The 12,395-nt window shown below is 34.2% G+C and overlaps 1 protein-coding gene across 1 annotated transcript; it reads right to left on the reverse strand.

Moving 5' to 3' along the window:
• Positions 1-5,629: 5,629 nt before the first annotated feature.
• Positions 5,630-7,811, reverse strand: LOC129565363 (uncharacterized). The gene is made up of 7 exons (XM_055440174.1): positions 7,664-7,811; positions 7,512-7,542; positions 7,288-7,337; positions 7,116-7,214; positions 6,961-7,059; positions 6,795-6,893; positions 5,630-6,717 (listed from the first exon to the last, which is right to left on the reverse strand). The coding sequence occupies exons 1-7, from the start codon at positions 7,707-7,709 to the stop codon at positions 6,680-6,682; spliced, it is 462 nt and encodes a 153-aa protein (XP_055296149.1). The 5' UTR covers positions 7,710-7,811; the 3' UTR covers positions 5,630-6,679.
• Between the last annotated feature and the right edge of the window lie 4,584 nt (positions 7,812-12,395).

Here is a 12,395-nt window from a genome sequence, read left to right on the forward strand (position 1 = left end):
AGAGAGAGAGAGAGAGAGAGAGAGAGAGAGAGAGAGAGAGAGAGAGAAGTAGCCAACCAACCAAACATGTGCGCGCGCGCGCGCGTAATCAAACAGTCTGTGTGGTATGAAATATGAGAATGAGGTGGATTATAAGGTTTTTCTAATGATTAAAACACATATCGAGATTACCAAAAATACGATTTAACCGGACTATTACTAATAAAGGCCACTCAATCCGATTGAAGAACACATTTTGGTGTTGTTTTTTTTTTCAACGTCAAACCCTTATAATTGATTATATATTCCGAAAGCGTGCATTGCACTTTTTCCATAGTTGAACGGAAAGAGAGGGAAAAAAACGCTGGGAGTCGAATGAATGAAAATCGATCAGACAAAAATTCATATACGAAGTATGCACGAATTAATGTTTAATTTATTACAATGGCAAAGCGAAGCACCGCTCCAAAAGTCAGCCTCATATGTATGTACGTACATGATATGTATGGCGCGTTTGTGTGGAGGTCAATACCATCGAAATAAATAAAATAATAATAACAATAAAATGCACACGTATTCAACGACGACAACAACAGCAGCATCAACAACAACAAAAAGACTCGTTGTTTGTGCTCTCGCGTGTGCAACGATTGAATGGATGATTTGCAGCCGAATCATTCAAAAGTTATTATATATGAATATCACTAAAGTCAAATTCATTCATAGGAAATTTATCGTTCCGAAAATCATAAAAAAAAATTCAAAAAATATGAAATTCAAGCAAACCGAATGAATGCAAGCGATAATAGGACGATTAATAAAAAATACCCATTTTGAAGCGAAGAATAAAAAAAATTGTTATGGAATGTAAAAAAAAATATTTGAAACCATTGCACAGATATTCGTATGAGTGACGGTATGAGTTGATTGAGCACCGAATGAATCACAGGAATGATGAGTTGAGGAATGCTGCTGCTATTGGATGGAAGTACTTGGTTAATTATTTTATATTTGCATATAAACAGAAATATATAATGAAGGAGTTAAACTCAACTGGAATGACGTACACGAACATAGAGAGTGACTAAATGGAAGTGAATGATTGAGCATTAGCAATTAAACAAAATGAACATATGACAATAACATTTTATTATATTGAACACTAAAAATTAAAATAAAACAACAACAACAACAAAAAACATTGATATTAGATAATAATATATTACAAACAAGAAAAACATCTAAATAAAGAAAAAAAAATTATCCCATTTTCATTTAAATCACCATGGTTTTTCATTCTCCTTTTTTTCAATGCAGATTTATAGAGAGTTTTCGCAATTGATCTGTTTGCATCAGATTCGCGAAATTGAAAATTAAACAGGTAAGTTTTTCAAATGTGGAATTACTTGTGTATGCTTCCAATCATTAAAAGTGCTTGTTAACAAAATTCATCTCGCTGTGCTGAATGGAAGATAATTGGCATTCAATGTATGCCGAACCGTTGGATTCATGATGCACTGATTGATGCAACTCACTAAATTTGTGTATTTCTGTGGTTAATTCATTAGTGAAATAAAAACCGCTGCTCTTCATTCAATCCGCGCAGCTGCCGCTTACCGTATAAAAAGAGACAATGTTTAAAGTCTGATTACGTTTGATTCGATGCGCTTGAGAGCTTCGAAAACAATAATCTATCTCTCGGTCGAAATATATTTCATATTCGAGTCCCGGCCAATATTTCATTTTGTGTGTCTGAAATGCATTTTTTATCCATCTTTTACCGCAAACGCTGTTTTTTCGTTCGTCCTTCTCTCTCTCTCTCTCTCTTTCTCCCATCCATTCCAATTTTATCGTAGAAATGTGATAGAAACCGAGCCGAGAGAGTTGTGTAGAAGGCTGGTTGGGAAAATTGTAAATAATGCTCTATCTCGGTGTGATTGAATGCCATGGACATAATTTCTATTCAAAAGCACTTTTTATGGGGCCGCAAGAAAATTCATAAAATTCTATGGCTTTGATAATAATAAGTTGGAAAGCAAGCGAAAAAGAACATCTCGCTCTCTCTCTCTCGCCCGCTCGTTCGCTATCCATGGGTTCCATATAATATATGCATTTAGCAGTGCCGACATTTGTGCTGATTTTTGAATCACGTCACACTTTGAAATAATCCGATTTTTATATATTGGTTATTGCTTTATGTGTGCCGACGCACAACGAAAAAAAAGAAGCTATATTCCGTTTTATCAAGTGTGCCACAAATAAAGTTTGCCATTCCTTCGGATGACGTACACGCGCGCACGCTAGAGAATGAGCATCGGCATAAAATGGCATATAAAAAGAAACCAAAGCGCCACAATCCCAACATGATTTTGCGGTTGTAGCATCGAATGTGAATAGTAAATCATCCTTATTTGTGTGTGTTGGTGCGGCCAACGAAATGGAAATGGTTAGACGGTTTTCTTTTGTGATCAAATGGATTCAATCGGTTTAGATAAAATCATTAGTTGCGAACCGAGCTACTGCTTTTGCCTACAGCTCACTCTTTATCCACTCTTGATTTCTCGCTCTTTCTGCCGATTTATTAAAAGCGTCAATATGAATTTTGACATCATAAAAAGATATTTGCTTTTCAATTATTGACACTTCAATCATTTCGACGTCGTCGTTTTTTTCTCTCTTTGGCAACTATCTAAAATGAAGTCGATTGTACAAATGAAATTCGCTTCAAATCAAATATTCGAATCAATTTTTCCAGTTATATGAAATGATATCCGATTGGCACATTTGATTTGATTCGTGAATTATTATTTTTTCTCTCCGTCGAACGGAAATTATCTAAATGCGTGAGTAATTTTCTGAACTATTACGCGCCTAAATACGGCTTTTATCCCCTGTTATAGTTAATAAGCCTTTAAACTCTGCTCCGCCTCACATTTCGATGCGTGATTTTCGTTGCGAAATGCTGTAATAAACCTAATAAACCCCCTTATAAACAACACACAACCAACGCACTTCGTCGTTTGACGCTGTGTATATTGTTGTTGACTCCCTTCACTTGCCAAAACATAATCACTCATTCGGCTGATAGTACAAATAGCAAAACATATATCTTTCTAATCTGTGTTTAATTGAAGAGATTTGCAAAGCTTCGATAATTAATTTCGGATGTTTTCTCCATGCACTTTTGCCATTCATTATAACTGAATCATTCAGTGAAGAGTGCTGAATTCTCCCTTTGTCTGTCACTCTCTCACTGCCTACTCATGATATTCACAATGAATTCCAACCATTTGCCCGCCAAATCTCTACGGAACAACGGAGAAATGATGCAAACATATACGTCAGCCATTTAGGAGCAATCGATTTAAATGGAGCACCAATAAAATTACAGTGCAACTGGGGAATTTTATTGGGGATGTTAACATATACATCGTTTTATGAGCCTCGAAGGCTGAGCGTTCGGAAGCAAGAAACATATTTTCATCCTGCAACCAATTTGGTTTTTGATTCTTTCAAAGTTTTTCTTCAAGTTCTTTGTGGTTTAAATTTAATTTTGAACAAACAGATTTTTGATTTCAATGCATTTTCTGATACAATTTTGTTTTCAACGTTGTCAGCAATTCTTGCATATCAAATTGCTCATACAAAATCTAACCTTTAAAAGGCTGGTCAATTCAAAACAGAAGAAATCTGAATCAAACAAACTAGATGATACAATGTTTTGTAGCAAAACCCAGCACAAAAAAAGTTAAAAAAAAATTCAAATCCAAAAATAGACTTTTTAAGGTCGTATCCTAAGCTGCTTTCCACTTAAGTGCCTCAAAAATCCATCACAATGAGCCGTTTAGTTTAATTAACACATACGTGGAATATTCGTGACTTAAAACCACTTTAGAGTCGACGTAAGTATCAGCAACTTCTTGAGATTAATCGTACATTTTCGCGTTGAATGTCACAACAAATTTCATTTCAAATATCCTACGCCATGGAAATGATGATGTTGAGCCATGTGAATGATATAAACGTTTCACCAAATGATATGTATTGGATTTGATGTGGTAATTAGATAGAATTCAAAGTCAAGATGCATACTTGATTAACAAGCTTTAAACATATGCTGCGTGATGAAACGATATGCTCCAAATTGCTTAGTGCTCGCACACACATACAGAGACACATCAAATTACCTCTTGACTAATTGGAATGTTGTGAGGTGAAGTTATCATATGCTTCTCCCTCTCTCTGTCTCAAATTGATTTAGTAGATTGGAAGTTCAAACATTAATTAAATTGTATTAAAGTGTTTTACTTTCAGTGCCATTGTATTTTATGGCCATCATCAATGCAAAGTAGCATTGCTATTCATAAAATTTGACAATAATCCACCAGGCTTTGGATGGATGCGATTTTTTTCAAGCACTATTTCGATGATAAAGATGAAGATTTTGGCTCAGAAGGCTTGACTTCAATGGTGAACGTTTCGGTTTTAGTGCAGAAATGTTAAACGTACAACAATGTTGTGCATCACAATTCCAAGAATCTATTTGAATTAGTTAATGTATGCATTGTATAGCACAAATCGAAATGCCTAACGCATTTCAGACAGTGTTGATGAACCCAGTTCAAAACCCAAAACAATGTATAACAGTTAGGTAAATAAATTTGCTATGATTAGAGACGGAATTAATGCACACTCAACATTGCCGTATGCATCACAACAATCGCATCCAATTCGAATCTTGATAAATATTTGCGACGATTATTTACCAAATCAAATTCATTATACGTTGATTTGGCAATGTGATCTCTATTTTTCTTCTTTGAACCACTTTTTTTTTTGCTCTCGAAGTCGGAATACAATTTAAGGTACTCGACGGAAATTTGCGTCTTAGGTAAGAATTTGTTTATTTGCCACAATTACCGCTAATTATTACCGCAGCATCTGATTCTGTTCCCGTTCGTCGGTGCTGAATGTGGTTGGGGATGCGTCACAGTCATGTGCGGTATGTCGTTTAGATTAATTAAATCAAATAATCAAATAAAATGTGTTCAATTGAACGAAAACAGCCATCTTTGAGGTGCCTTGGGAACGCACATGATTTAAACAAATCGAGTTAAACAAATTGGCATATCCAGTCGATTTTCGTCGTATTTCGTAAAATTGAGAGCAATTGCGAAAAAGAAAAAGAACAATACCATTTCCCGTGAGCATAATCAAAAAATAAATAATTTTATTGAATTTTCGTCTGGTAAAATGCGAACAAAAAGCGAAACAAACAACCAAATTGCGTTATCATTCGGTTTTGGTGTGTGGCAGAATGCGAAACAAGCGCATCATGTCATGAATTATAATTTATTTAATGAAACGTTCAACGAACAAGCAAAAAGAAGCGGCAGAGACAGGGAGGAAGGGAGGAAGGGAGGTAGAGAGAAAAAAAATGTAGAGAAATTCCATCTCAACTTGCAAAATATTTTCGGAATAATTAAAAATTTTGCGCGTAGCTTTTGACTCATCTCTTCCTCTGAATCTCTCTCTCTCTCTCGTTCTTTCGCGCGCGCGTTTTTATCTCATATTTTTCATGCCCTTCTCCGTTTTTTTCCCGGGCTTCCTATTTTGCTAGTTACTTTGTGTGTCGGATGCTATGTACATTTGTGTGCAGTTCGGCAGCCGGGCTACAGGCTATATCTTCACATTTTCGGTGCGTTCGTGTGGTACAGAATGCAACATAATTATTGTTTGGGCACATTTAAATCCATCTTTTGAAATGCACCGAGCACCCTCATTCACCATCTACGCTACATACATGGAAACAATAAAAAAGCAAACTATTTTCCTGCTGTTGCTGCTGCTGCTGCTAGTTGCTGTAATATCATTATTGTTGTGCGCGCAAATAGCAAATAAAGCATGCCACCCAAAAACGAAACAGATGTAAAAATGAAAACTGAATTGTTTCAATTCCAACACAAATATTTTCTGTGCTTTTGCAAACGGTCGACGCTTCGCTTCGGCTTTTTTTCGTCGTCATCTTCTGTCGCTGTTGAATGCTATATTCTTGGTTAGTCTTTTACATTTTTGGTGTGGATATGCTCATTTCTTTTCGCATCTCTTCACTCGCTCACCAAGCGAGACTTGTGTGCAACTTGGGTCACAATTCCATCCACAAACTCCATCGAAAATGTTTTTATACTGAAATATGTGCAGACATTTAGCAATTATTGTTTATGAAAATTGAGAATGTTTTGGGGAATTTTTTTCCAACATTCAAACGCACGATTCAAACATATGTTTTAAACCATTTTTCCAAGCATTTAAATGGTGCAAACTACATGCATCGTCTTCTTTTTTTTTATTGCAATTGAATTTGTAACGACTATTGAAATTCGTCATTGTAGGTTATGTACATGCATAGCAAATAAAAAGAATAACCAACAGAATTGGTTGAATTATAACTCGATTTTGCGTTTAAAGGAGTAACGACAAACTAATGATATTTGATTCCTCTTTGAACTTTTATTCACTCCAATTTACAGGACTTTCACACTCTTCGAATTTAACTGCATACTTAACAATGTTTAGTGAAAATTGAATTTTCTAAAATTTCCACTGGAAATTCAGTATTTACAATTTTTGGGAATTTTTTTTTGCAAATGAATGACGAACATTTAGCACTGAACTTCCTTTCGCATTAATTCCAAGTACATTATACATCTTGAAGCATCGTCATCATCCTTTTAAGACCTTTATGGAAGATTTTTTTTTGTTATTTTCTCATGTTCATTTTTAAAAAATGTTGTGAGTTACAAGTTATGGCTTACCATAAATGATAGCAATGAAAAAACATGTTTGCACTGGTACAGCTTTAATAGTCGTACTCATATTGTAAACGATCAAAATTTTAACCACTAACTTATTATCTGAAATATAGCAACGTTTTTCGAATCAATCTTGAGTATGAGTATTTTTTTCCACAGAACAAATTACCAAATTCTTGTGCATAATCAAGTGGGATTTTTCCCACGTTGTCTTTGATAGTTTTATCAGCACCGTTCTTAAGTAAGTACATGACAGAAATGGGAAAACCTAAATGACAATGAATTTAGTGATCGATCAACATTTGACTACTTTATTTTCTTTACCGGCTGCTGAAGAAGAATGAAGGCGTGTGATACCATACTTAGGGTCCTTGGTATTAATCAGTGATTTATTGAGACTTTTAAGGTCCATTAGGTTCTCATCTAAATAATGAATGAATTATTTTCGATTACTAGCTTTTAATTTCAATGTAAATTTCAAATTGTTCTTATTTACCGTCCAAAATGAGTCTTTTCTTTAGAATATCCTGCATTTGCTGTTTGAAACTATTGTTAAACACATTTTTAATTATTATCGATTTTAGATCGAAAAAATTGATTAATTAAGTTGAAGCTCATCCGCGGCTGCAACTAAGCTGTCTTGCGAAATCTTCATTTAAAAAAAATGGTTTATGATGCCGAAAATTGTGGAAGAAAAAAACAAATCTTTCTTCTTCTTACCTTGTATATCTCTCATCGGCCGACAAACAACCTGAACAACCGAAAGAGAACGGAATCGATTTTTATTAAAAGTGTTAAAACCGCACAAATATGTTTCACATTTTCTAAGTAGTTCAGAAGGCTTTTGGAATGTGTGAATTTGTGAATATTACCTCCACTTGCACAAAGGCAAACAACTAGCACCGCAAGAAACTTCATTTTTGCAGCAAACTTGATTTCGATCAATATGCGTCAACAAGTGTTGAATTACAAATGAATGAAAACTAAGGCGCGTAACCGTTTTCATACATTCTTTTTATCGTCCCCCTATATGACTTACGCAAAAATGATTGTTATTTCCGACGAATATCTAGCTGATGGGGACAAATAATTTTTTTTTCTCATTAGTTCTATTTTTGTAAACTTGAATCATTGATATTGTCGGTTTTTTTTTTCATTCGATAAGAGTTCTCAGCTATCTGAAAACATATAACGCTCTCAGATTTCATATTGTTTGCAAAATTCATAACTCGAATGCAATTTCTTTTCTCCGAATATATATAGTCATGACTTCAACGAATTCAAATTTGAAAAAAAGTAACAAGGAGACAAATAGATTATAAAACAGCTTAAAGTATTGTGTATCACATCGCGGCTCTTTATTGACTACAAAGAAGTCATGTTCAATGAAATAAAATTAAAAGTCTTTGGTTTTAACTCAAAAAATTTACTTTTTAATTCCAAAAACGTTATCGAATGCATTTCGAGACGTGTGACGTCTCATCATCAACAAAGCGAAGAACTGGTACAGTAAGACACAACTTGAATATTTTCATATATATATCCAAGAAGTTTCGCGATACCGCTGGATTAATCAAAACAGAACGAACTGTTTATATTTTGCTGACTTTATGTGGATAAATTAAAACGTATTTTTTATTTATTTTAAAAAGATTATGTTGTACCATACGATTCAGAGAGTCCTATCAGAGCCTCACTAAATAAAAGTCCAAATAATTTGATATTGAAATAAAAATGTAATGTGTTCTCTCTAAAAAAGGATTTATTTCCCAAATACCGCTTAATATTTTTATTTGCGATTAAGTTTTAATCATCAAGATTTTGATATGAATGAATAATAGCAAAAAGTCCTCTTAACTTAACTTAGAAGAAGTCTTAAGATGGTTGAATAGAATTGAATCATTTGATATTCAAATACTCATTGCGGTTAAATTATGTTCACATTTAAAAAATCATTTGTCTCAGAAATACCATTCTCTTGAAAAATTACAATATTCCGAGAAAAAAAATTAACGCCAATTTATTTTTAAAGAAATCATACTCATATGAAAGTAATTGGAATTTGTGATTAAGTTTATCGAGATTTTGGCCGTGATTTGATAAGGGAGGAAATTCTGATTAAAACTTGTTTGAATCATCCGAGTTTCAACTTACTTACAAGAGAGAAAAAAATGTAATCTTAAAAAGGACGAATTTCTACAAAACTGCAATAATTCACACTGGAATGTGCCCATAACATACGTTGACGTTTCACTGGGAATAACAATGAATTATAACTCAAGTTGTCTATTTTATTCGAGGGTATCAATTTTAGCCAGTCAATATCTAGCCAACATGTCCAAAATCAGTCGACTGACTACTCAGCCGAAGAATCTCCACACAGGAAACAATTAGATATCTTTTTATTTGCCACTTCATTTTATTTCGAATCATCATATATCATTCTCATATTTTAATTATTTTTGTGTGAATTACATTCAATAAATACCAAACATTCACTATTATATGTGAACAAATTAAAATTTTGCATTAAAAAAACAATACTCCGTAAGCCTTATAGCCATTTGGCAACAGCAGTTTTCGCGAAATAAATCTTCTAATTTATGTCCTAATAGCTCTGAAAATATCTTTCAAGAATATGGTACAGGAGAGTTACTTTTCTGTAGTAATAGTTTTCTTTCATGAAATATGTTCGAAAATGTGGAGCTTCAGTTTCGATGGCAAATTCAATCAGAACTAAGAATTTGTGAAGTTGATTCAAACGAATTCTTAAAGGCAATTGAGACTTTGACAGCGACAATAAAAAACCGACCAGTTGAACAAAGCGACATTACACCAGTGCTCAACTTTCCATAAATTCCATACCAATGAGTGAGTGGAGTGTAATCAAAACATTTTGAAAGTTGTCGTCACTCCTCAATGGCAGCATGATTGAATTTATTCACAAACTCAATACCCGATTCAATTTATTTATAAAGTTTCGTTGTGCTCAAGCACGAAAAGTTTATCTGCATTTTTTTCTTACGGTTGATCTATCATTGCTACTGCACTGGCCAATTGGTGTTTTTAAATCTTGCTTTCAAATTCATATCGTATCGTGTGCAGAAAACACAAACAGAAAACTTTTGCTCTTTGTTCGAGGCAGGGAATAAAGGGAGAGAGAGAGAAAAAACTGTCACTTCATTTGAAGAGATGAAGCACAATACCCTTGCTTACTGTATATCTGTTGGAATTATTAACCTTTGAGTGATCCATTACATTTATTGAGTCGATGTGGTTGCAAACTGTTAACATGTGCTATTAAACTTTCTCCATACAGATTCAATCATCGCAGTACATTTGAGTGGAAGTTTTTTTTCTCAAAAATCTGACATCGATGATAAGTTTTAACAAAGTTTATTTGTGGTTTGGCACAGCCGGGCTGGACACAAGTTCGTACTCATGCTGTCAAAGAAAACAATTCAATTTATATTTTTGAATAAAATAATTATATTTTGCAACTGTAGCAAAACATATCGGCAGTCGCACGAATCATAAAAGACTCTTCAGTAAATAAATTTAAGAGCAATTCATTTGGAACGAGAAAACTGTAACAAACGTTCTGTCAAATAAGTCAAACAAGTTAAACAAAATGCAGAAAAAGCATACTCACTTCCGATTGAGAATCGCTTTAAATTTCTCTGTCTATTTCACGTGAGTTACAGTTCAAAAAGGAAGCATCTCTCAGTCAAAATGTACCAAAATGTAAAAATTTCGCAAAATTAAGATCGAATAAATAGTCTTACCTCCGTAAGACGAACTTTTCCGCACCGTTTTCATAGCGTTCAGCTTTTATTCAACAAAAAAAAAACAACAGTACGTTCATGTATTTTATGGAAAATTGCATTATGATTCCGAAAATCTTGATGTTGGGTATTCAAATGAAATGAAACGTCTGATTGTCTTTATTGTCGTCTGAATACTGCTTGAATTCAACTTCTTATTTTCTACGCAGTTTCTGGCTTAAGATTTTCCTCTCTTTCAAAAATGCAAAATAATCAAGTATTGAAAAAACTGGATTTTAATCGAAGAACTGCAAATCAGTCAAATATTTGGAGAATGAACTTTGATTTTAATTAAATCAAAAAATGTGGACGGAAATAATAAGCTATCTCGACAAAATGTTTAATAAGCAAGTTGAATGAACTGATTTTTTTGTTTCTTTTTTGATGAAATTAGACAAAAGTTACCAAACCGAAATTAATTGGTCATTATTGCGATGCAACACTTGAAAACAAGTATCCAAAAACTTAGACAAAAACAAAAATGTATGTTTTATTGTGGAAACAGCTGTAGTTCATTTGTTTCGTATATTCTTTTGATGTGGTTTCGTAGTTCGCTGGTCTTTTTTAAATTGTCTGTTTCGTGCTGATTGATTTTTAGATGGTATATTGCGGGGTTGTGTCCCAAAATGATGGTTGTGGCTTGTGGCGTATGTAATCGAGAAAATGCCACAGGAACATCCATCTGGTTGCAACGTTGCCGGTTCGATGAATTGATACTGTGCTCCGGGGTACAGGTGAGTGAGGATGTTTCGTTGATATACGTGCAATCTTTTGCCATGATTGCCCTCCCCGTGTAGACTGTATAGTGTATAGTGAACTGTGGTGTAATGGCCAAGAAAGCTGGCCTGGCCGCTGTATATTATTTGCAGAACGTCTCGTTCGGCTAGAAGTCGTTTGTATCGCTCTTGTTTTTGTCCATAGCAGACTGGATGCATGTTGAATGTTATGGTTCTGTTTGCGTTCACCAAATTTATAATGAACATATCGATTGGCAAATCATTTAAGAATTCTGTTCTGTTTGATTTGTGATTGATTCAAGATCTGTATTCTTTGTAGTTTCACACAAGTCTCCGATTTCGTAGTAAAATCTCTTCCAACTCGGGAAAATCCACATTGTTGAGAATAAATGAGACTTCAGAGGCGCTATCACATTCGCTATCAGAATCACTATTCAATATCGATTGGATACGAAAAAAAGGTGGGTTAGCGGGTGCTAGGTTGTTCCTGGCCCCTATTATTTTGATGAAATAAATCGGGTGGGCATGATAAAACCCACCTGGGTAGCATATTTTGGGTACCTGCCGAACAAAAGTTCGATTTTTTGAAGGTTTTTCATAGGCTAGGTATCCTAGGCTACATCTGGGGTTGCTGGAAATTTAATGGTTTCCAAGTCTAACGAAGCACAAACGTTTGGTTCTTGCAGAATTTCGTTTCCTATTCTGGTATTTGAGCAATCGTGCTAACAAATTTTTGCGTACAGCGTACAGGGTACGACACACCCACATTAACATAGCAAAATAACCACTGTATCATGCTTTTTGATGTCGAAAATGGATAGAAAAATAGTTTTTCGGGGTACCTAGGTTTTGGAGTGATTACAATACTTTTACTCACGACATGGGCGTGCGAAAAAGTAAAATGTCACAAGATCAAAGGTAAACATCGACCACAAAGTCAAAGCCATTGAAAAATACAGAGAAGGGAAAAAAGCGGCATACCATATGCGAATATTCAATTGGATTTAAATTTTCTATAAAATATGTTGACATTTAACACAATC

The sequence above is a fragment of the Sitodiplosis mosellana genome, unplaced genomic scaffold (assembly GCF_009176505.1).
Source record: "Sitodiplosis mosellana isolate CC-2019 unplaced genomic scaffold, AAFC_SMos_1.0 Smas_scaffold_2, whole genome shotgun sequence".
Lineage (NCBI taxonomy): Eukaryota > Metazoa > Arthropoda > Insecta > Diptera > Cecidomyiidae > Sitodiplosis > Sitodiplosis mosellana.